The sequence below is a fragment of the Patiria miniata genome, unplaced genomic scaffold, assembly GCF_015706575.1.
Source record: "Patiria miniata isolate m_02_andy unplaced genomic scaffold, ASM1570657v1 HiC_scaffold_5, whole genome shotgun sequence".
NCBI classification, from domain to species: domain Eukaryota; kingdom Metazoa; phylum Echinodermata; class Asteroidea; order Valvatida; family Asterinidae; genus Patiria; species Patiria miniata.
Window position 1 is genome coordinate 28,379,816 of NW_024037072.1, and position 26,047 is coordinate 28,405,862.

Sequence of the window (26,047 nt, forward strand, 5' to 3'; positions counted from 1 at the left end):
AATCTTAATTTTTTGAACTTGCGAAGATAAATGAAAGCAATTTAATTGATTATCAAATCCAGTATGCCTCAATAAATAATGTTAAATTTGTGATTAAGCATTCCCTAATGTTTAAAGCCATATTAAAAGAATAAGGCTGCATTGTGCCTGCTAGTCTGGCACCATCCAATTCAACAGTTAAACAATTAATGAAATACATTCAGGGAACTCGACAAAAATGGCCAACTCGTGAATAAGGCCCCATGCAATGCAGGGCGACTGCGATTGCATTATAAATTATTGTATTATAAATTACTAATTTTTTTTAGCATATTTGAAATTGAAAAATCCATTCGACAAACACCTACGAAGGGATTTCTGTGAGACAAAACGTAGACCTACAATTTCTGCTTTCATCAAACTACAGCTGGCAAGTCGACACGATTCATGTTCTGTGATAATGGACATTTTTCCCAGTATCATTCACACCAGTATAGGCTTAGTTTTGATGGTCTCAAGGCACAGCTGGTATCCCAACCCTATTGTCGTGTGCCCGGAGGGCGTGTTTTGGCTAAAAATGTGGAAAACATTTCTTGAAATTATTGGGCGAGCTCTTGAACAGAGAACAAAGATTCGTCTAAATGGGTCTGAATGATTACTTTTCGTTCCTCGTAGGCACTGGCTGAAATATCAGACATCGATGCTCGTGTTGATCGTGGTTCTGATACTGCTCCGCGTGAGTTGATGTACATTTTATTACAAAATTAACAAAAATAATACCACATAATTATACCAAATTAAACCAACAGCTCTCTGACTATAGTGTTCGTTAGTCCGAGTAACTTGGACCCAACTTATCGCCTTTTTAACATTCGGACGTGGTCTGGCGATAGTAGGGTCCAAGCTAAACCGCATCAATCGGTGGACACAATTTTGTAACGGAATCGCACTCGGGATACAGGGACCATCGAATAAACGCTGGGCACGTCCAGATCGCATTGTTCAAACACGAGTCGGAAATTTAATATGTTCACGATTGCGAGGGGAGCTGTCGGAATTGAACGGGAAATTTCACTTTTCATCCGGATCGTAAGTAAACTTTAGTACCTCGATCTTAATCATCGATCTCTACTTATACCTCAGGTGGCGTATTTAGTTTTTTGGAGGCCGTTTTGAGGGAGAAATCTGATGTTTTTGTTGGGAAATGTTGGGGCAAGGACAAAATTGTGTCGACCGACTGATGCGGTTTAGCTTGGACCCTACTATCGCCAGACCATTTCCGAATGTTAAAAAGGCGATAAGTTGGGTCCAAGTTACTCGGACTAAGTATTCGTATCTATTTGAATAATAATCATATGGTCCATAGCTTACAGAGTATAACCATTGTAAACCAGACATTTCAAAAAGAGTGTATGGCCTCATTTTGTGAAGATGAATCGCCCGAGAAAAATATTTCTCGTTTCATTCGTGGCACTTTGTGGTCACCGAAATGCGGTAAACCTATGGGTCCCGCAACCCAGCAAACTCAGCCTGGGTATATTCATCAGTATGTGACGATTTTTCTTGTGTTCACACTTTTAAAAGTCCTACGTCCGTTTCTACCAAAAATCCGGGTCAGCCTTGACCTGACTCTTTTCCGGATCAGGATGACAGTTCTCTGAGTCGTTTTCCCGGGCCATTTGACCCCGAAAAATGTCCTTTTATTTACACGCACAAAAATCTCATTTTGACCTGAGAGATAGTCAGGTCAACTATGACCCTGATCCAGGGTATAATCTGATACCTTTAAGAGTACATACAATGTGATAGGTTGTCATAGTTTCAAACTTCTCTCAGATGATTTCGCGGGCTCCTGTGCTCTTCACTTCCTTGCTACTAAAGCGCCGAGTGATATCTGGTCCAAGATCATTGGAATGAAACCCGCACTGGATGTATTAAATGCTGATGGCAAAACACCGCTGATAATGGCCATAGACGCAAAACAAACCCAAAATGTTCACACACTGGTATGTAATTTCACACTGGTCTGTAATTTCAGCATCCCCTTGAAGATGAATGGTTCCATTTTTCGAAACAACTTTATAATACTAAAACGTAACTAGAAACTTGCACAGTTTTTTATGGTAAAGTCAGACGAGTGACATAAATTTCAAAATACATGCCCAAGAGACTCGATTTTTATTCTACAAAATGTTGTTGTTTTGTAGAACAACTACGGCCAAAAGGCAGGTTAGTCAATTTGAATTGAAATCATTAACCATTGTACTCGAATTGAAGAAGTTCATTATACATTTATATTTTCCCCCGAATTACTAGCTGAGATTTAGCCTAATGTTTCCAGTTGATTTTTAAATAAACGATAGATCTATGTGTTTATTGGCCTGCACGACTCAACATCGAAATTGTCCATCACTCCGTTTGCAGTTGTCGGAGGGAGCAGACCCGAATGCTTCGGACGAGTTTCAACATTTTGCCCTCTTGCGGGCTATTTGGTAGGTCTTAAGCACATCACATTATATTATACAAATAATATGACAACAATAATAAGACGCTTTGAGGGTGCAACATTAGCTCCAATGCTGAGGGGATATTAAAGGTAGAGTATATCATTTGCAGCTATCCAAAAAGTAACTGACGTAATTATTGTTGAAAAACACACTTGGATGAAAGATAGTAAGGGGACTAAACTCCCTGTGAGATAATTCTTTCTGGCAAGCTGTCGTTCTGCGTCCATTTGCATATCATGTAATTATTGGACAATATTTCACAAGCTGCGTTGAAGCGCTTCTAACGCGATTCTACCGCGATAGGTCAATTGACCAATGACCCAAATTTAACTATTTTACCCGTTGTTTATAAATAGTTACTAGTGAAAGTCATATTGAAGCGCAAGCCTCCATTGGTTTTAAATGCATTTACGCCTGGGCATTTTCGATTTACACAAATTTCGCAAATGCTAGCTTCGCTTTAAGGAGGTACCCCACAGGGTGTTTGTATTAGATTTCAGTTTAGTAAGAATTGCACCAAATTCAGGCTAACTAACGCTCATCGAATAATACAAAACCACTGCCGTCTTGCACGCTCCGCTTGAACACATCAGGTCTAGTAGCAGTGGTGCTCCATTGTATTTTCATAATAATATCTCTACGGAGTACAGAATCTATTCTCACCAGTATTATTGTTTTACCAACAGCAATGAACTACCAGATATCATTCCAGATCTCATCGCTAAAGGGGCAAACATCCATGGCTCGTTGTTCAAGAACAAACAACCAGGCATCATGCATTACATCCCTGCCTATATCAGTGAGTTAAATCTTCGCCTTACTGTCAATCTCTATTCTAGACTAACTGTGTTGAAATCATATATATGGCAGTCAAATTCTTTTGGCGCTCACGGTTTACATTCATTTTCTAGCTACTAGCTATATGATAATTTATTTATACTCAGCCGAATACTTACACTGAGTTACCTGAATCCAACTCTGCGATGAGGCATGGAGGTAAGACCGATACCCCACCGAATGAAAACCAAAACACGTGAGCATGTAATCGGTTGTTGTTAACGTCGCTAATATTCGGCGAATAATACCTAAGTTTCACCTGAGTCGTATTGCAGACAAAAAGAATGGACTTTAGTTCAGGAATAAGTTTGAAACTATTCCAAAGGCGGCGATTTCTTGGCAACATGGGGGGGGGGGGGAATGGGGACCAGCAGATCAGAGGGAAAAAAGTGGGGTTGGTGGGGGCTGGACAACACCTGACTACAGTGGGCGCTGTTTAGTGATATATGTATTCACATAAACACAAAAAGTGGACTCGGACTCTCTAATGTAGAGTAAATTGTATAACTTGTATTCAAGAGCTCTCGATCGCCGGACACATTTTTTGGGACTATTTACTGGTGTAATCCCTTTTATATACCCCAAATTTTGTTTTCCCTCCCAACAACTTTTTTTTGGCAGAAGCAAGCATCCACTACTGATATTTAATGAAAAACATTTGGAAGAAAAAATATCTAAGGTCGATATCAGGCCCAACAATGGGCAGCTTCTATGCGCTTTCCCGGGCTATAGAGCGCCCTCATGGAGTTAATTGAGTTCCAGCTCCTCCCAAACCCCCAATCACACCCCAAATGCTTTAATCAGCCGATGGCCTGTCGGACCTTTGGATGTCATTTTGCGAGCATTTCGTGCAGATCCGCCCTTGGTGACTCCTTTGAAATGCTGTTCCCCTCCCCCTAGGTTCTGCCCACTTTGTCAACTTGAACACAACTCAGTTCAACTGGGACATTTTTAGACTCAAGTTCGCCTCGTCAGACAAAACCATCCCTCAGGCTGATGTTTTGGTAAATTTTACAGACACCACCTTTGTGAATTTTCGGACCTTCCATTTCTTGACATAACAAGTCATAATGACTAAAAACACCAATTATGTACTGGATGAATTTGTGGTTCATCAACACAAAGGTTTGAGCCCAATTAGTGAGGAAAGTGTATTGTGTTGTGTATGGCCTCTCCCTCAATCCTGGGGCCTGGGGTCTCCCCATACTTTTTCAGGCCCTGGTTGGTTGAGGTGTCTTACATAACATATGGTTTCGCCGTCCTCGCACCAAGTCCAATAATGGCTTATTATTATACAGAGAATCTTGACGCCAAGCTCCGTACAGCCAAAGAGCTAGTTGCGGCCGGAGCTTCTCTGTCCGCCGTTGACGATGAGAACAGGACGGTCTTGCACAACGCAGTCAACGCGATTGAATCACACGTGACCACGGAGTTTCTGGAGTTCCTTCTGGACCACAAGTTGGATGTCTTTGCTGTGGATAACTTCGGCAGGTTGCCGGTCCATTACGCAATTTACAAATACAAGTATGTTATTTGCAGCATACCTTCGATACCTCGATTTTAAATATTGTATTTGCGTTAAAAAAAACCGGAAAATGCAAAGTGTTCCGAACGATTTAGTTTGTCCCCAAACGTTTCAAGGTGTATCTTTTTTATCATCAAATATATCAGTAAATCATTAGGAGGTGTGCAAAAAGTCCTCAGCTTCATCTCAAACTTTAAAACCATTTTGTTGGGCCTATAATGCACGGAACAAATGACAAAAAGACTCACACGTGGCTTTATAATCAGATAGGATGATGCCCCTATTGGAAAAAAATCGACTAAAACTTAGCTGGAATCTGCAGTGTCGGGGACTAAAAAAATCAGGCAGAGCCGAAGACTCAGACGAAACGCCTTAGTCAATACTGTTCTGATAATGCCCTCAAAATTGTAAGGTCTTAATATTACATAAAAAAAAAGCAATTTCATTCGAATATGTGAGCAGCTCTTTCACCCCCCTTTTCGGGTCTGATGGATGAAGCTAGACCTATATAAAATGACTTTTTTTTTTACCTGCAGCCCATTTGGTGAGAATAGCCCGCTCCGTGGTGGTCAGTTTAACAACGAGTCTCATCTGGATCCCATTGAGACCTTGTCATTGCTTGATTCCGCTATGGATGGTAAAAAACTAAATGTTAAGGACAAGTATGGCCGCACACCGATGCATTATGCCGCCTATAGAGGTGCCATGATCTCGGCTATGCACATCGCTGAGGTGAGTTGAGCTGTTTCAAATACACCAGATGCATGATGTAAATTCATTTCAATTAAATCCCAATTTTGCTGCTAAATCATACTGCGATGGCATCATCTGAAAAGAGAAGTCACATCGTAAAACATTTCCATTATAACAATTCAAAGTTTACATCAAACAGCGACAGAGATGGAAATAATTATGTGAACAGGGTGTATTGAACATTAGTCAGCAAAATACTAGGCTCTGCAGTCCTAACGTGAAACTCACTGAGAATTACTTCTTCATTTAATGTACTCATCAAAAGAGGCATAGAAAAACTCTTTTGTGCAAAGGTGATTTCCATTCCCGTTTTAATTATTTGTATTCTGTTTTCTAAAAGGTCTTCTTCTAACACGGTTCTGCGGGTGTTTTTCTCTTCTTATAAAATTGTATAGATGGTTGATGATATTGATGTAGTGGATCAGGATGGACACACCCCGCTATCCTGGGCCATTCTTAACAGACAAGGAAGGTAAGTGGTAGTAGACATCCTTTGCATTTATTTCTGGTTTAAATTATTGTTAGATCTGGAGGTGCATTAAACTGCTGAAAAAGAAATATTAAACCGCGAATGTAATCAGACCCGTTGTCTGAGTTCTTTTATATACAGTCTTAGCGTATTATATGCAACAATAACACAAATCCCTTTGTCAAGCAACGAACTCGATTATTCTGCTTCGCTTAAAAAAGAGCATTTAAAAAGACATCCAGGATTGAGAAGGGTAAGGAACATTTTACTTGTCTGTTTTCTTATTGTACCCGTGCAAAATTTGATTATCTTTTCGTCAGCAAATTATGCCATGTTCTTTTGAGCAACAACGAAAAATTACCCGTGATTTTGATCTTCTTCGCTTTCTTCGCCTGTCCTTCGTGTCTCCAGCGTTGTGATATGGTTGATCCAACGAGGCGCCAACATCAATCGGGAAGTGAAGCTGGTTGGTTTGGAAAGCAGTGCCGAAGATAAGCGTTTGGAGCCTGCCCAATCAACAGATGAACCCCAGTACTGGAAATGGGAGACTCTAGAAACCCCTGACGCCCCCGATCCGCGGGCACAGACCTCAATCTTCCAGGCGGTGGTGTATGAGGAATGGCAGGGAGCTGTGTATGTTATGATGGATCGCATCGCCAAATGTGCCATCTCCTACGCAGATGCCATCGGGGTAATGCTTCGTAGTTTATTTCTCACGATAAATGTTGGCTTCAAAAGGGGTTTGTATGTATGATTCTCAAGAATGCTCTCTTTCATGGTGGAAAACCTTGATGCTCTGTCAATAGGTAATACATGACCCCCTGTTTAAAACTATTACGGGTGTTTTCATATTGTCATCAATGAAAACAGTGATATGCAGTCATCCAATTTGAACAACCGTTTGGCTCGTATTTTGTTCGATTGGGGATCATTCTTCTTCAGCTGCATGTTTTTTTTTAGGCTGTTCTGGCACAACAGAAGTTCCAACTGGCTAATGAACTGATTCGTAAAATGCGTAATCCGCTCACTCTACAGACAACGAACGACAAGGGTCAGAACCTTCTGCATCTTCTGGCTATCCATTCAGTGAAAGAAAGCCACCGTCAGCGGCAGGTCAGTGAGAAAATAAATCCCCCATTAGGCCTACTTGAACATTTTACCGAACGTGGAATTAACTCAGTCTTGACTTAACCGTGCTGCTCGGCTCATCTTCTCCGTCAAATACAGCATGGACGCTACTTCTCTCATAACAAATCTTCACTGATAACCGATCCAGCAGCGTATATCATTCTAAGTTTTTTGATGATTTACAAGTGCCTACATGGTATTTCTCCTCCTTACTTGTGTGACAACGTGACAGGGCGGGACTAAGATCTTCCAATGATAACTTATTCTATCTACAGGGTGAGTAAAAAAAAACGAAACCCAAATGTCGGGACCATTGGTTTAGTGAAGTTCTGCATGCAGCACTTTCAAAATCTACGATATGAAAAACCAATTCATAAGCTTTCTTTTAGTACAACAATCATTCAAATCATTTATGTTCTTTCCAAGTTCGTAGTTTTAAACACAGCCACCGTTTTAAAGTTCTGTGCACGGATCACAAAAAAAGGTGTGAGTTCTTTCAGCAAAACGAAAACAATTCACATACATCCTTATGTGAGTTGTTTTCGTTTTGCTGAAAGAACACTGAAACTTTTTTTGTGACCCGTGGATAGAACCTTAAAACGGCGGTTGTGTTTATCACTCCGTAACTTGAAAAGTACATGAGTGATTTGAATGATTCTTGTACTAAAAAAAGCTTATGAATTGGGCTTTCATATCCTACATTTTGAAAGTGCTACATGCAGAATTTCTCTAAAACAATGGTCCCGACTGTAGGGTTTCGTTCTTTTTTGACTCACCCTGTATTCCTACAGGTATAAAATCCCTCGGGGATTAATTTTTCTTAAAAGCTGTCCCCAAACCATCGAACACTATTCTCATCAACATGAGGGACGCCCTTTATCTCACCATTTTAAAGAAACGTCTTCAATGCTTCTTATTCATAACATCATAGTCCTCTCTTGTACAGCGCTTTGAGATTTTTTTATAGCGCTTTATAAATATATTTATTGTTGTTGTTGACCTACCGGCCGAATCAACAGACCTACTTTTAGTCCTTTCCATCTATTTCACGTTTTCATTTCTAACCGGAAAGTGACTCTTCAGGCAAGTCAGTGATCCCCAATGTTCTTGTCACGAAACAACTGTTTTCTTGCACACCCTGTTAGTGCCTTGAATGTTTTTCCTTATGAAAAGTGAAGCTGATATGTATAATAGCACAAACATATAAACAGCAGCAAGGTTCGTTCCCTGACCCCTAAGTCTAAGAGCACAACAAGAGATTTTAAAACATGTACATTTGTTGCTGTTGAGTCCAGATTGCCACAACCCTACTCCACAATGGCGTCAAACTATTCGTAACAGACTACAAGGGGTGCACGCCATTGCACTATGCTGCAGTCAACATGAACGTCGTGGTTTGCAGTGTCTTCGCGGGTAAGACACTTAGGTAGCTGTCATTAACCAAAAATCAAATTGTGTATAAGGTGATTTCAATTCGACCTAACACCATTACTGCTAAAGTATCTGTTAATTTTCCTAAATCCACGAGCTGCAGTAAGTCTTGGGAGAAGGACCAACGAAACAAAATGTTCTATTCGCTTTTCTGTAAGCTTTCAGACTTGAACATTAATTGATTGTTTGCTATTCATTCCGTAGAGAAAGATCCAATCGGATTCAAGAGTTGTATCACGTGTGCTGACCACAGAGGCAGGGTACCAGTGGCCTCGCTGTTCTGGAGCTTGTCGTACAACAGTACCAAAGACATTATTGAGTAGGTAGAACTCGTTGTTAATAACCTGGTGGATCATCACATGCAAAAGAAACAGTAGTAATACTAGGGTTTCGTGTCTCAAACTCGGTCAATTGTTTTGAGCTTACCAGTGGAATGAATTATTTCATCAGGTGCAAGGTTTCTTCAGATCAGAGGTGTCAAGACATAGCTTCCGTGCTGATGGTTTAATACATACCTCAACCCCCCAAAAAGAAGAGTTACTTAAACACACCCATCTAATGAGATTACCAATAAGCTGAAAGTGCATCCAATCTTACAACCTATAATGTATCAGTCTAAAAATCAGCTGTTCCTGTAGTCTATCTATAATTTTTGAACAGATTCGCTGATTAATTATGCAAGACAACCGCATCTTGACCTCTAGATTTTGATTAATCAGGGGGCGCTTTCTATGTCGGGTCTTCTGCTGTGCATGATCACTGACTGTCACAAGTGACAGTCAGTGAATCAGTCAGTCAGTCATTTAGTTATTTAGCAAATATAAATTTTTACCTTAAATTCCTCCTATTGCAACAAGATACCGGTATATCAACAAGCTCGTAATGTGAAGATTTGCGGTAACACCCCATGTAGAAATCTCTTTTGAGAAGGTGTGTGGTTCTGAAAAGAACCGGTTGGTTGTGAAACTCGTGGCGCTACCGCAAACCTTCACTAGTTTACACTACCACCCATGCAAAGTTTTAAATTTTAGTTAATTTGTAGTGTAAATAGCAAATTCAGTTAAAGTGTAGACAGATGATGTTTTTATTTCTTTGTCATCCCACGGAAACGGATCCTCGTGGATATGATTAGCTGAGAAACGTCTTATTGTGGGGATGGATTGGTGGTTGTCGTGGGTGGAGACGTGGATCCGGGGGGGGGGGGGTTAGGGGTGGGGATTAAAGTGTCTTGTTTAACGACTTTTTTCATTCGCATTCCAGACTGATACGACAACATAACGGAAGCTTTGATGTGTGCACAGCCTTCCCCAACGTTAGCCTGCTCATTAGAAAGCGACTAACACGCTCAGAATCCCTGCAGGATTGGTACCACAATCTACCAGACGAGAAGACGATTGACGTAACACCGCTGATCCTCATGATTCTCATGAATAACTTTGCTGGTTGTCAACTGCTGGTGAAGAATGGTGCCAATCCCAATGCGACAGATAGGAATGGGGTCACACCACTCATGCATGCTGTCTTGCAGGTATAATCATACCTGAAAACAGTTATTTAAGATAACAGTATTTAGTACTATTAACCAATGATGTGTCAGGATGCGCTCGCGTAATCGCTTTTTTCGCACTAAGTTATGCATTTGAACTGCAGAAGATATATCGTAATCTCCAAACTTTGTTTTCTCAGAATGAAATTGCCGTTGTGAGTGTTCTTGTGGATAAGAACTATGCGGAACCCCTGACAAGTCGCTCTGTGAAGCAGGTGTCACCATGGATAACAAATATCTGGAAGCTGAAAAGTAGGCAAAATTGGATTTATAATGCACGCTTTAATTGCAATTTCTTGATTGCTCAGTGTTAGAAATATTTAATGCAAAGCACTTTATTGGATTAATTCAATTATCTTGACAGAGTCTGGCTCCTATTCCCGCGAAGCTACATATGCTGTTGATGAAGGCTACGAAGCGGACAGCAGTCCAAACCTCAGTCAGTGTAAGTACCAAGTTTCAATAAGCCACTGTACCAATGACGTCAGACTTTGTTTACAGGTGCACTTTGCTATGGAGCCAGTGGGGGCCCTACGGTCCACTGAGCACAGTAGGAATGCACACACGTAAACAAAGTGTGACGTCATTAGTACAGAGGCTTGCATGATAACCAAGCGTTCATTTATGCCGTGGTGTTTAAAATGCAACTATTTTTCTTTTTAGTATATCATCATTTATATTGGTGGCATCCTTTGTGTTTTTACAGTTCCGAAGTGTGAAAAGACCAGCAGCATCAACTTAGACGCTGTTGACTCGCAGGGCCGGACTGCAGTTCACTACCTGATGAAGACCTGTGATTATGGCACCTACGAGAACGTAGAGATGTTAAAGTTGTTAGCACGAGTTGGTGCCAAGTTGTCTGAGCGAGATCATCAAGGCAAGACGCCGCTGGACTACTCGATGGAGACTGGTTCACAAAAGATGGCCGCTGCTCTACAGAAACTGACAGGGGTTGATCCACAGAAACAGGTGTGTGCGTAAAAGAAAAGACTTCCAGACCTTTTTTTCCACGGAACTTGAAATCAATTTAACAAAAGTCAGTCCCCACGAATTCCATAATCTACCTTTTATATTGGGAAGTAAAAGACGGTTATTTAACTCCATATTGCGTAGGACTATGGGCTCCGTGCGCTAACAAAGAGGGTGCGTTTTTACCACTTTTGAGAGCTCTTGGACGGTACACCGCGTGTACGACATTATCCTGAATGTACACAAAGCTAGTCTCCCAGACTAATTACCGCCCCCAATAACTTTGGATCATTCGAAATACGCAGTGGATGGACCGGGAACCAGTCTAGGTAACCCCAACCCTCCTTTAGCGGCCGTTGAAGAAGTACTTGTACACGGAGCCCGTATAGTGTTTTCCAAGTACTCGTAAATAATTCTTTGACGTACCAACATTAATGTGAACATTTGTTCCCATGATGCGTCGATAAGAAAGATTTATGTTTTACAGGTCTTGACAAACCTGTTATGTCATTTTTTTAAAATATTGAACAGGTTGTTCCTAAGCTTGTAAACTCTGAGTGGTTGGATGGTATTGACTTTCACTTCCCTAAACCCGATGTTGACAATGACGCCAAGGCTATGGTTGAAGTTCTGGAAGAAGAGCGTAGCAAGACAAGACAAGCAGATGACATGAAACCCGTTGTTGATACACACTCAGATATGGCTGATTCAGGGTGAGTTACGTACGACTTCTAACAGGAAACCCCAATTTTAAACAAATGGCCTCAACATGTGATTAAAGGTGCAAGTCTTTTCTCAATTTTTACTATGTTGCATTCCAGTGTCTGGTATCGAAGCAAACAGTAAAACAAAGGCTATAAATGTGATTTCTAAAGGGCTGTGGTTAAACTAAAGTACGTTTGTTCCTAGTTATATCGTGCAAACGGGAACACGTTCAAGGTACTGGTGCACATAATCATTTGATTAATTTTCGTTTGAAGCACAAAACAATTCTCAATATCTAAGGTGTATGACAACTATCCCGTGGAAGGTTTAGCTCAGAGGTTACCGTAAATGAAAAGACAAAGATGCATTTTTGTTTGGAGGGGTGGGGGCGAGTAACAGCATTTCTTTGGTAAGGCATGGATTGTTTCCATACGCGTTTCAGGTGGAAACATTTCACAGGGTATGTGGTAACATGATATCCTTGTTCGCGTTGAACAAGGTATTTGTAATAAGTTGCGCGTGGTGCTGTATGTGGTCCAATGGTTACGGTGTTCGGCTCGTGTGCCAAGGTACATGGTTCGAATCATGGCTTGGGCAAGGTACTTTATATACAAAGGTACTTTATATAAGTATAAATGGGTACGAACTTACGAAGGTAGAGACCATATTGCGTGGATCTCGAGCTGCTGCAGCCTGATGAACAGGGATAATTATTGTGATGCGCATTTGATCATCTTTTTTTATTTTTATGGAACTTGCCCAATAAAAATTTATCAATTATTATTTTTATTGATAGGTCCTTTTCGGGTATTACAATATTAATCCGGTTTTTTTTCAAATTCAAATAATTATTGTTAAGAAAACATTCTGGAGCAGACCTTAAAGTTATCTTTCGGATTTTAGGGTTGTACTTATGGACGAGGAGCAAGGTATCGGTTATGACTTAATCATGACAAAAGTTGAAGTGCAGTACGGTACAGAAGGCTTGAACAACTTCTACAAAATGCAGGTAAGACAATTTATCCGGTTGCTAAATAGTTCATAATAATATTTTCCTTATCCAATATCCCATATGTGTGTTCATAGACTATTTCATTACTTTGATTAAACAAATATTGCCCACCATATTTCGCCATTTCCCCTAAAGTATAACAAGAGTTAAAATGCTATAATTTTTGTGGTTGAAAATAAAAGTTCCACTTGAAACAGGGTAATGTTCTATTAGAATTATTTTGTGTATAAATAAATAATGCAAAACAGGTCTTTGTTTTCTCTTATTTGCAAAGAAATAAGCGAAAACTGTTTCTCTAAAGAAGGCCTTGGAAAGATTGAAACTTCATTCTACTTGAGTGGAAAGTCACTCTCAACGACTGAAATTATAAGCACAAGTCGTTTTTAGAGTGAGTTTCATTTAATGGAAAAGATCGAATTTTCACTCGAGCTTCGACTGATGTGATTCTTTTTCATGGTTTTTCAGTCTGAAATAAGAGTGATTTTGAATTTATATTAGAGAGTTATGGCAGTTTTGGTGGTGGAGATTTGAGTTTGCCATGATTTTCAAAACGTTAAACAGAAAAGTCTCAAAACTATACGTGTTTGTTCTCGTTTTCTAGGACTAAAATAAAAGCCCAAAAAATTCTCCATCTATGGTCCGTGTTGCTGTTTGTTTAACTACCAAAATTTTGACCACTGACTTAAACGTAAACCTTCAAACGGCATTTTGGAGAGTGCTTGTTGACAGTACACGGCGTTGGGAAGTAACTGCGTAGAGAAAATGGTCCTGTAGGAAGCCAGATATGGTTGTTAAAAGCCGCTGGTTTCCCTCGGAATAACTCCTGATGTGTCCTCAATTTTTGACTTTTGCCTTTTTTGGGTGTTTTCCCGATAATATTTGGAAGCATAAAACACCTGTATTTTGCAAGCTGCATCTCAATTTATTCTTTCTTTTACCATTTCCATTCACAATCATTTCTTAGTTGATCCATCAGTTGGGTAAGGACATGATTGTGTTGTTCACCCGTTGGGGCCGTATTGGCGATGATGGCAAATTCCAAAAGACACCGTTCGGCACTAAGGAAGAAGCCATCGTCGAATTCAAGAAGATATTCAAGGCAAAGAGTGGAAATGACTGGGCAAATGTCAAAAAGTAAGAATTCATTTCATTTCATTTATTTCATTTTTCGGGATACATTTGTTACAACAAACAATAACATTAAATACTCAGAAATACACATGAACATTTGAGACAAAACATACACAATATAATATTCAACCAGCTCCCGCTGGATTACCCAAAAGAAACATGGTTTCCGGCTGTCGAGGGGCTCTCCAACTGATTAGATATGACACATTAAAAACAATGTTAATAAATTATAACTACGTAAAACTTTAAAGAAATAAAACAATATAACAAGTCCTTAAATGAATAAAACTATGAATAAAACAAAACAATGCATTGTGTTTGAAATTGCTGTGTATACTGTAAATGAGTAAACATAATAAAATAATTTGTTCTAGTACAAGCACCAGCTACACCCCAGGTCTGACAGATGACTCCAAAGCTGTCAATGACTACGAAAAAAACTTTCAGGTTGACCCTTTCAGTGCTGATACTCTTGAATGTGGTGAGAATCTGACCAAAGCCATTACAGAAAGCAGACGGAGGAGATGGCAAGAGTTTATCCAGTCCACAGATATGACTCATAACAGCAGGAAAGCGTGGAAAACAGTGCGGGTTCTTGGAAATGATCTCACAAAGACTCAACCTAGGCCGCAAGTTACTGCCGACCAGGTAGCCCACCAACTCCTTGTGAACAGCCAGGGCAACCCAGACCACTATCCCAGAAGAGCCAAGCTCCCAAAGACTGCTGACACTTCAGATTTCACAAGACCTTTCTGCATGAGTGACCTATGCAGTGCTATTAAAGCCATGAAGAGCAACAAAGCAGCCGGGCTTGACGACATCCTCTGCGAGCAGATAAAACAGCTTGGACCTGCTGCGCTTGAGTGGCTGCTTGACATGTACAATGACTGTATGAGTACCAACAACATCCCTAAGGCATGGAGGAAAGCCAGAACTATTGCTCTACTCAAACCTAGCAAAGACCCAGCCAGCCCTAAGAGCTACAGGCCCATTTCGCTCTTATGCCACACTTACAAGCTGTTTGAAAGACTCGTACTCAACCGGATCGCCCCCATTCGTGGACGAGTACCTTATCCCCCAGCAGGCAGGCTTCAGACCAGGAAAGTCCTGCACGAGCCAACTTCTGAACCTCACGCAATTCATCGAAGATGGGTACGAGGAAGACCTGATCACTGGAGCCGCCTTTGTTGATCTCTCTGCGGCATACAAAACAGTGAACCACAGAATCCTCACCAGCAAGGTCTTTGAGATGACAGGGGACGTGAGGCTGACAGAATTGATCCAGAATATGCTATCAAACAGGCGTTTCTTTGTGGATCTAAACGGCAACCGTAGCAGATGGCGCAGACAGAAGAACGGCCTCCCGCAAGGAAGCGTCCTTGCCCCTCTGCTAGTCAACATCTACACCAATGACCAGCCAGTACACCCCAACACCAGAGGCTTCCTGTACGCCGATGACCTGTGCATAGCCACTCAGAAGCACTCGTTCGAAGAGGTGGAAAAGACTCTCAGTGATGCACTTGCAGATCTTACTCCGTACTACGCTGCCAACCATCTAAGGGCCGATCCTAAAACCGACAAGAGTAGACGATCTGTACCTGTTGTGTGGAATTGCACCCCCATATATCTGACGGGCAGTCGCATCACAGATGGAGAAGCGTAAGCAGGAGAATGACCCCTTCCACCCTCTCTTCGAGCACAAACCAGCCAAAAAGAGACTGAAATCAAGGCACAGCTTCCTTCACTCTGTTGATCCACTTGATGGTAGTGCCTGTAACCGCCGACTAACCCTCTGGTCTGATCACCTCCAGACAAGCCCACACAAGCTCTCCTTCAGCCCCAAGGAATCCCTAACAGCAGGCTCAAGTGAGAAATGGCCCACCTGGTCGTGTCTTAACCGTCTGAGGACAGGGACCGGACGTGTGCAAAGCCCTGATGCAGAAATGGGGATATAATGAGGATGTTGAAATCGCGTGTGACTGTGGGGCTGAACAGTCCATGGACCACCTGCTGGTCTGCCCTCACCTGCCAGAACCCTGCACCCACGAGGACCTAGAGAAGTTCAACCCCCGAGCGAGATCCTGTACTCAACACTGGGCGGGAGTGGTGTGATGACTCGAGAAAAAGAAGAAGCCAAAAAATGGGCTACTTTAGAATAAATAAATAAATATAAAATAGTAAATAATAGTGAAAACAAACAAACACCCCCAACTGAGCAACAAACAACCCAGTTCCCCTACAAACATAGTAAAACATACTGTGGCGCAAATTACTATAGCAGCGTAGTCTAGAGAGGGCGCGCTCGCGGCTGTGGGCCCTATATAAGGCCCCGGGGCAGTTGCGAGACGTCATCTGTAGACTCAGCTCAGGTATACACAGCTCAGTAGACCGAGCGTACGCCGAGATCATCTGCGGGGAAGAGACGGTAGGCAAATTAGCTCGCGCGCGCTGACGGGCGTGTGCTGGGTGGTGCGGTGAAGTCGGGCTGGCATAAGGAGGCACGGAGTCCGCGGAGGCTACTGGAGGCGGAGCGACACACAGCGATCTGCCGATTGTAACGTGACGGAGCCGGAAGGGCGCGCTCATCTACCCGCCGCCTCGAGGAAGGATTGCGACTGGAAACGGTCGAGGGCGGGAGAGTGGAGGCGCACAGGAACGCTGGAGGCGTACGGTTCTTACCCGGGATTCAGAGGCTATCCCCAGCCAGGCATTGCCGTGCTGCCCAGCACTGCCTTACCGTAGCGGCTAATGCGAGGCTACCCCTACAGAGATAATTGAGAGGCTCAGAGACAATCACTTATTAGAGGCTAACATTATAATTTAACGAGAGGTCCATCATATGACATGATTCTATGTAAATAAATCAATCAGTAATTGAGGTCATTGACTGTTGTGTACTTAATTGTCTGTCCTTGTCCATCTTTGAGGTTGAGGGGCGTGGGTGAGTGCTGCTACGCGTATAGGGCGGTATATTTCCATCCAAACGGGCCTGCATTCCCGGCTGCTGGGGTACTGATCCTAAGCTAGGTTGTCTGGGTAAAGGGACTACGGATCGGGTCACAGATATTCCCGCCACAATACAAACAAACAAACACCCCAGCAAACACCCCAAACAAACACCCCAACAAACAAACCAAAAAACAGACAAACAACCGAACAAACAAATGGTGACCTATAGTAAATTCAAGCGACAGTGCTTTAAAAACACTATGAATGTCATCGATAGAAAATATCAATATTAGGGCAAAACCTTGGAGGTCAAGCAAATGTGAGTTTTGTGGAATCTATTGCAGTCATGCGCTCTGGATCAGTTTAAACTGGATCAGTTTAACCTGGAATCTGAATCCAAAATCGTTCCGTCTTGTTCCGGTTCAAAAATGACTGCTGTTGGTATAAAGCAAAGTGGGATTTATCTAGGTCATTTTGACCCAAAACAATGTCATTTTTGACCCGGAAAAGGACTGAGAAAATGTGGATTTAGAATACGGGTCAAAGTTCGCGTTTTAAGTTTAACTGAAACATATAGGCCTGCATGATAAAAACATAGGGACGTACGAATTAGCATCTATGTTTTCAGGAATGTATTTTAAATTAGGCTTTTGAAGTATAGCTGTGATGTTATTGCTTTACTTCATTACACGTGCACTTTGACAACTAATCTCAATTTTTTTTCCGCACTGTAACAGCTTTCAGAAGAAGCCCAAGAAGTACATGCTGGTTGAAGTAGACCCATGGAGGGCGAAAAGGAACGAAGCAATCAAGGAATTCGAGTTTGATTTGGAGTCACCAGTGCCATCCAAACTATCCCAAGATGTACAGCATCTTTTGCTTAAGATGGTGAGCGCTAAAAACTGTGATAGAATGCATGAGTCGAATGTCAAGGATGGGTGTGTTACAAATCATGATAATACGAATCATATCATCAGCAGTGATGACAATGATGACAATGCTTATTGACGATCGCTATAATTATGACAGATTGTTTTATGAACTTGATATGATATTGATGTTTAATTATTTATTCTGACCCTCCTCTTCAGACGAAGCCTCAGGCTCTGAGAATGGCTCTTGGGGAAACAGGGGTAGACGCTTCCATCATGAATTTCAGCCACCTGTCGAGAGACGTGCTGCAAAAAGCCATTGACATCTTGGACAAACTCAGGTAAATACTTAGAATCCTCAGCATTGCAGTATAACAGTGGCACCAAACCAGCTTCATGGGGAAGGTACAAAGGAGACTGGTTTCTCAACTGTGAAAAAAAAATTAGTGTCATTAAAAGAGAATTTTGCTTGCGATGCGCCGGTAAAAAAATTCTCGACTTTTAGTCATTGAAATTAGAACAATAATGGAGGGAACGCTGGAACAATCAATCGGCGTCATACAAATATTAAGTGGTTGCTTGTTTAATTAACATGTTATTTAGGCACAATTTGGACAAGACGTTAGCTCATGCCGGTTCAATGATACTAAACCATTGCCCCCTGACTCCACCTTTATGCAAAAGGTCTATACAGGGTGAGTAAAAAAAATAAAAATTGCTACACCAATGAAGCATGTATTAAACGAAACATTACTTCGGACTGAAATTGATCGATGCTATCAGACTTTATTCCTGTTGTACTAAAATAACCCATTTTTACAGCAGTCTACGGAATGGTAAGTGCATTGAGGCTATTCAGCTTTCTAAGAACAACAGATTACTACACACAAGCATTTAACTACAAAATAAATAGTTTGAGTCAAGGTCTGAAACCGTTTTCTTCTGAAAACGAGGTTTCTGAAATGGTGATGGTGCTTTTTGTTGCTGTTTTTGCATTTGCAAATTTTTATTCATTATTTCGTGAAGGCACAAACGTCCTTGAGGTCCACTGTATTGAAAGGTTACTCAGCATTGTGTGTAAATGATGAAACAAGCGGTATTTCTATTAACGTAGATTATGACTTATGATTAGATTGAAAACATTAAGTGTAATTGTCACAGTTACCAGCCGATGTTCCATCATCCACCGAATATTCAAGTGTGTGTCGATTGATTTGTTCCTTTGTAATTATCTTGGTCTTTTTACAAAAATATATATTCATAAGATGGAATTTTGCATCGGGGTGATGTAAATCAAATTAGGTTTTGCCCTTCACCGACGTATATAAACACTGTATACTCGGTGTGTTACCTCCCGAGTGAAAATTGGGAAAAAATCTCTCCGGTGGAACTCGAACCCACGACCAGGCGCGGTTCTGCATTAGCAAAAGAAGGATGGTGATGTACATGCGAACGGTCTCTCCCTAAAGAAATAGTCGTGACAAGGGTGCATTTGTAGTTAATATAGTGTGAATGATTTTAGGATTTTATTGGCGCTCCCCATTGAAAATATGGCATGAGGCCCCCCACCTATTGATTTTCGGAGGCCTAAGTGTCTGTAGAAAATAATCGGTCTACATTTCAGCACGCCTCCCTGAAAAAAATTCTCGATCCACCCTGCTAGCCCCCCAAACATATTGGTTCTAGAACCGCGCCTGCCCACGACCTCCTGCTTTCTTGTGCAGATGTCTTACAACTCTTACGAATGTCTTACGAATCTGATGTACATAGCAGCGGGTACCGCATTAATTATTTATAATCGTACCGCATTTATTCATAAGGTAACACACGGAGTATACGGTGTTTATATACGTCGGTGAAGGGCAAAACCTAATTTGATTTAAAATATTTAGTTTTACCTTATTAACTCTGAACATTGTGCCATTAATTTGTGCGAAAAAAAAATATTATTAACCTTTACTTTATTTCTATGTTATTTTCACTGAATGGAACAGGCCGCATTTAAATATTTGTCTTAAACGGTCCCTTTCGAAAAAACTGGAATTTGTATCCTTGTGGAGACATTCCTTTGTTCTCGTGTACTAAAGTTTGCGAGTTTGAAAGTGTAGTTTAAAAATGCTCTTATTTTAACCAGAATTAATTTCCTTGGCTGAAATTTGGACTTAATATCCTTTTTCTAAAACTCTTCTATTTGCGACACATCAACATAGCTTGGAAATTCCAAGTTTTGAGTAAAATCCACATATATATTCCTGAAAACCTTGTGGAGACGTATTCATCTATAGAAATTGCCCTATGGAGACGTATACAATCTTTTGTTTCCTATTGTACACACGTCTCCAGAGGGTACGGTGTATCACATCTTTTAGACTCACCGTGTAATGGTGTTTATAATGTTTATGGTAAGGGCCGTTTGAACTGTTACACATAATTGCATACTCCACACACTGCACTTACCACTGTTTGGGTATCCGTACACAGTGAGGCGATCAAAGAGGGTGAGAAAATCGAGCCAGATGGCTTCCAGGCGTCTTTGGAGAAAGTGAGTTTCAAATCAATGGTCATTTTGATACACTTGTGATGGTTTGTGATACTTAATTAACCGAGAAAAAAGGGAAACAATTTCTTTCTGTATCAGTTTCAACAAAATTACAAGAGGTTATTACATATTTAGAATATATATTTTAAAACATTTTTATGGTAGATTTATTCTAGATTTACTGTCGATAAAAAAAAAAAAAAATTGACAGAAACTGGTCGTTATACACTATTGAAAGAATATCCTTTTGGTTACCCCAAGGATTCAACCTTGACCTTCATATTGCAGGCATCGCTGTACCAACGAAACTGTCATGAGGTTTTATGACTGTGGTATCATCATACTCTCCTATTTAATTATTTCAAATTGTAACAAGTTTCGGTTTCGCGAAGGCCAGCTTTATGGGGAGGGGTTTGTACATCATGACAAAAGCGTTTTAATAGACCTTTATCATGCTGCCACCATTTAAGTCATGTTTCCCGTATCCAATAGCAGTACTGAATGATAATAGTTTGTGTCCAAAAAGGAACCCAGCCTCGCTTTGGGTTACGTTGATTTGAATGGGAAAAAATCAAGATGGCCTCTACATGATCATGGTCTATAGCTAAAAAAATTGTTCATCCAAAATAATGTGGATTTTTTTGTGGTACGATTATTGCCATACAGCTGTGTGAACTGAGCAACGAATACTTCTATATAATTCCTCACGAGAACTTTGCCCATGACGTCATGGAGCCCATCTGGTTCACTGCCGACGTTGAGGATCACAAAAAGAAACTCTCCAGTCTGTTGGAACTAGAAATGGCCAACAGAATCCTCTTGGGGGCGACATACAGAAAACAAGGTTTGTTTTATATTTTTTTCAAACCTACCCTTGATCTCTCGATGATCGGTTTCGAAAATAAGTGACTGTCTCGGGTAACCTAGAGGGGCACTCCAGAAAAAGAGCTTACCACTTAACACTGTGCAACAGCGGATATAACATATCTCGGCCTATATTTTGCTAAACAGATATAATCTTTTAAGGAATAACAGCTCCAGTGGAATGATCCCTGCTCGTGTATTGGTGATTGTAACTTGTCGGGGCCATAACAAGTGTTTTTTTTTGTTGTTGTTTTTTTTTTTACCTTTTTTACTTTAATGATGACAGAAGGGGTTAATATAATTAAACTGCCCGATTTAGTTAGAAAGTTCGTGGCGTCACTTCTGGAATCTGTTGTGAATCAAAGCGATCACACGTCACTTAAATTCCTTGTCTGTTTCAGAGATAAATCCTCTGGACTACATTTACCGCTTCTTGGACTGCAAAATAAAACTCATGGATAAAGATGACGAAGAGACACAGCATATACTGCAGTATATCCACCAGTCAAGTGAGTTACTTAACTTGATGGGAGTATCAACCACACAAAGGAAAAAACCCATTCTTCGCAAACTTAATTACCTGTTTTAGGTAGGTTCATCCATGGGCGTCGCCGGGATTTTTTTTTAGAGGGGGTGGGGGCAAAGCAAATTATTTTCTCCCCCCCCAAAAAAATATTGTACTTTCTCTATAGCGTATTCTTAATTTATCATTTTGTCGATACTGGGCGGGGGAACATTTGACTACCCCACCCCCATTGACACCCCTGCGGACGCCTATGTCGTTAAAGGTTCATTACATTATCAGCAAACTTCGCACCCCATTTTTTCCTTTTTTTCCTACATTTTTTTGCTTTCGGGGGGGGGGCAAGCGCCCCCTTGCCCCATCCTGGCACCGCCCATGGGTTCATCACATGAATGTTTTGTGCGCATTAGTGCCTTGTCTGATTTTACGTACCCAGATCACTGTGGTGCTACAAATGTTCCGCTGTTGGACATATCCCATTCAAAAGAGCCTGTTCTTCCGTGGACGTATTCTGCTTTCAAAAAGGCAGTGAACATATGATATTTAGTAATCAAAAAACTGTTGCGAAATACATGTGTTAGGACACAGATCAACAAGACCTACTGTAATTATGATAATGAACCATGCTGTCTACACTATAAAATAAAGATTTACAGGGTTTACATGGAAAAATAAAGTCTGTAATGTATTAGATTTGTGTCAAGCCTTCTGTGAGGTATCCATCTACAAAATCGAAATATTCGTCAAGGATAAAACATTGGCTGTACAATAATATCCGAAACAAGTAAACTGTAACTACATGTAAACTTTTTTTTCGCAGGTGACGGCAATCCTCCAAAAGTGAAGGCTATCTATCGACTGTCACGTGACGGGGAAGAGGAGCTACTGAAAGCATGTGACTTGGACAATCACAAACTGCTATGGCATGGAAGCAGCGTTCTCAACCTACTTAGCATCCTGAAGAAAGGTTTGCAGATTAACCCTGCAGAGGCCCAGCGATCGGGGAAAAGCTTTGGAGAGGTGTGTAATAATATCACTACATGTATTAACATTTCGTGGATGGGTTCTGGTTATAATGACTAGAACTGCTCTTGCTATTGGCATGTGACGAGTTCCGTTTGTAATATTGACAAGATGGCGGTAGACTCACAGTACCAGAAGACAACATGATTACTGTTGATCAGTGTGCGCGCTGATTATAAAGTGACCATGACATGAATGTATACTAAAGTACATTTTTATGCAACTTTCTACTCTCCAGCTTGAATGTTCAGAAACTATTTGACAGCCTTTTTAGATTGGCTTTTGTAAAATGTGCTCTTCTTAAAATATTTACAACTTTCCACAATTCTCCTGACAAGGGAGGGCGCTGTTGGTGTGACGTTATTTCAGGAAGATGCCATTCAGTTAAAAAAAAAACTAGTAACGTTTCGGTGCTGAAATAATTGTGACATCGATTTTTCTGCCTTATATGGCATCACACTTTTGCTCATGAAAATGGAAGTTCACGTTAGCATAGAAACCAAAGAGGCCCCAAAGTACCCTTGAAGATTGCGAAATGATAATTTAAACTTAGGTAAGCGGCTAAATGGAATATGAAGGTGCATTTTCAAGGATTGCATTAAAATAAATGACATCGTATGCGCCTTTTAACCTTAAATAGTAAAAAACAATCAATTATGTGATTCACTTGAAGGGTGTCTACACATCGGACGCGTTTGCCAAGAGTGTTACATATTGCAGGCAATGGGAACAACAACAACCTTCCCACTTTATGCTGTTGTGTGAGGTAAGGTTAGGTGATGTCTTATATTCACACTGCAAAGGTTGTAGTGTACCTCCCCTTTTAAGTTTGATATTTGCAAGCAATATCAGAAGATTTTCAGTTCTGATGACTTTTTAGTAATGTAAGAACCCCCCAAGACCTAACAATGTTAGGAACTAAGTCATTGATTTATGCAAGCAATATCAGACTTTTTTTTATTGAAGATCACTTTTCAGTAATGTAAGAACCCCCAAGACCTAACAATGTTAGGAACAGAGTCATTCAAACAGTAAAAGTACAAGTCAAACAGTAAAATTTCAAGAAATCTTATCATTATACATTGTCGGAAAGTAAGGGAAAATAAACACGAAATTCCGAGATTGTCGTCCGTTATAATTAGGTAGGCTTGCCTCTGCGCCACAAGGAAAGACAATTCTGCATTTGTTTGTAACTGAGCGAGATTAGGCTGAAGAGCCATTCGACAAAAGGACGACTTTTGAAAGGAATTGAAATTGTAAATCATTTAACATCCACGTGTATTGCAGGTTGCCCTTGGCGACAGTCGAAACAGCAGATACGTCGAAGGTCGAACCAAGACAAACGGCAAGCGTAAGCTGTATCTCCCTTCAGGTAGTTTCTCAACTACTTCCTAGTCCTTTCTAAAAGAAATAATACAGGGTGAGTAAAAAAAACCCGAAACCCAAATGTCGGGACAATTGTTTTAGTGAAGTTCTGCATGTAGCACTTTCAAATCATAGGGTATAAAAACCCAATTCATAAGCTTTCTTTTAGTACAAGATTAATTCAAATCACTCATGTACTTCTCAAGTTACGGAATTTTAAACAGAACCACCGTTTTAAGGTTCTGTCCACGGATCACCAAAAAGCTCAGTGTTCCTTCAGTAAAATGATAACAAATCACAAAGGGATATGTGTGAATTGTTTTCGTTTTGCTGAAAGAACGCACACTTTTTTGTGATCCGCGGACAGAACTTTAAAACGGTGGTTGTGTTTAAAACTCCGTAACTTGAAAAGTACACAAGTGATTTGAATGATTCTTGTACTAAAATAAAGCTTATGAATTGGGCTTTTATATTTCACGTTTTAAAAGTTCTACATGATGAGCTTCTCTAAAACAATGGTCCCGACATTTCGGTTCCGTTTTTTTTTACTCACCCTGTACTGGACAGAAATTACAACGGAACCGGGTACGCGACGCAACGACGATATCTCGTGTATACATGACTTTATACAACGACTGAAAAAAATTCTCATCTAATTGGTGGTTCATCGATCGCGTGTCATTAAATAATTCATCCAAACTACAGTCAAGCCGCACCGCAAACACAGAAATTCCATTTTACGGCAAATATAACTTTGCCACCTCGTGACAATTTTCTTTCCCTTGCACTCCTAAACATTCATTAAACAAACGTGTGTACTAGCGAAATACACTTAACACTTTTATACGACTGCACTGCATAAAAAAGTACACTGCATAAAAGTGCAATGCATAAAAAAGTGTCGCGTGTAGCGACACCAGATCTAGGATGTGAAAGCCCGATAAACAAGCTAGTTTAGTACATACAAGAATCATTCATATTTCTCATGTTCTTTTCGAGTTATGGAATGCACAGTCGCAGTTTTTAAATTCTGTCCACGGATCACATTTAAGGTACGTGATATTTCACTAAACTGAAACCGTGCCGTATCATGAAAACGCTATCAGAAAAATCCCTTAAGTCTGTGGGTAGCCAGGAAGAAGGCAGGGCAAGACCATAAACTCGTGACATTATATAAATCGTGTTGTTTCAACATTGGAAGCGGAATTATTGAAAAAAAAGGTTATGAAACGTGCTAGTTGTCATGGTTATGAGATTGTGTTTTTTTAATGGAAATTGATTTGCTGAAATATCACTTACCTTTATTGTGAGACATGGACAAAATTATTATGAAACGGTATTTGTTTTTAAAAGTCTTTAACTTGAATAGTACATTATTGATTTGAATTATTCTTTTACTGTGATATTGCTTATTAAATGGGAGTTTAAAATCCTATAGATCCTGAACGCGCTGCAAAATATAGGCTGCCATTTGGCTTTCCCTCTATTGACTCACCCTGTAAAGGTTGTGGGATAAAGTCCCCTCAGTGCGCAATGTCAACATATTTATTTTCAACCTCAGCTTATAATTAAAAAAAGAGAGAATATGTATCTGTGTATTTGGATTGCTTCCATTTTGCTTCTTTCGGCAGGTGTATCGTTACCTCTTGGTACACTCTATACAGAGGGGCAACATTGGCGCTTTGAAAGCGACTACAATGAGTATGTGGCGTACACAGAGGAACAAGTGTGCCTCCGCTACCTCGTTCATGTGGTCTAAGTGAAGTCGGTGGAAGTTCACATTAAAACGCAGTATTGATTTTACTCATGGAAGATGGGATTTTAATTGTCTTTGTGATTTGCCTCTTTCACAAATTGTCACCGACACCACGAAGTAACACTCCACGTGTTAAAAGATTTTTTTTCAGTTTTCAGTTTTTT

General features: G+C 40.6%; 1 protein-coding gene across 1 annotated transcript in view; it reads left to right on the forward strand.

Moving 5' to 3' along the window:
* LOC119741350 (poly [ADP-ribose] polymerase tankyrase-like) overlaps positions 1-26,047 on the forward strand; it is a 37,447-nt gene extending 11,400 nt beyond the window's left edge. The window contains exons 18-44 of the mRNA XM_038217100.1: positions 655-715; positions 1,816-1,985; positions 2,404-2,471; positions 3,173-3,285; positions 4,622-4,847; positions 5,385-5,580; positions 5,997-6,073; positions 6,482-6,761; positions 7,031-7,183; positions 8,494-8,611; positions 8,834-8,948; positions 9,890-10,157; positions 10,316-10,427; positions 10,540-10,620; positions 10,882-11,144; positions 11,676-11,857; positions 12,753-12,858; positions 13,826-13,995; positions 17,679-17,829; positions 18,033-18,154; positions 20,295-20,355; positions 21,019-21,196; positions 21,618-21,725; positions 22,560-22,759; positions 23,436-23,528; positions 24,050-24,134; positions 25,759-26,047. Coding sequence (XP_038073028.1) covers positions 655-715; positions 1,816-1,985; positions 2,404-2,471; positions 3,173-3,285; positions 4,622-4,847; positions 5,385-5,580; positions 5,997-6,073; positions 6,482-6,761; positions 7,031-7,183; positions 8,494-8,611; positions 8,834-8,948; positions 9,890-10,157; positions 10,316-10,427; positions 10,540-10,620; positions 10,882-11,144; positions 11,676-11,857; positions 12,753-12,858; positions 13,826-13,995; positions 17,679-17,829; positions 18,033-18,154; positions 20,295-20,355; positions 21,019-21,196; positions 21,618-21,725; positions 22,560-22,759; positions 23,436-23,528; positions 24,050-24,134; positions 25,759-25,886 — 3,885 coding nt within the window. The 3' untranslated portion in view covers positions 25,887-26,047. The remainder of the gene's footprint in view (positions 1-654; positions 716-1,815; positions 1,986-2,403; positions 2,472-3,172; positions 3,286-4,621; positions 4,848-5,384; positions 5,581-5,996; positions 6,074-6,481; positions 6,762-7,030; positions 7,184-8,493; positions 8,612-8,833; positions 8,949-9,889; positions 10,158-10,315; positions 10,428-10,539; positions 10,621-10,881; positions 11,145-11,675; positions 11,858-12,752; positions 12,859-13,825; positions 13,996-17,678; positions 17,830-18,032; positions 18,155-20,294; positions 20,356-21,018; positions 21,197-21,617; positions 21,726-22,559; positions 22,760-23,435; positions 23,529-24,049; positions 24,135-25,758) is intronic.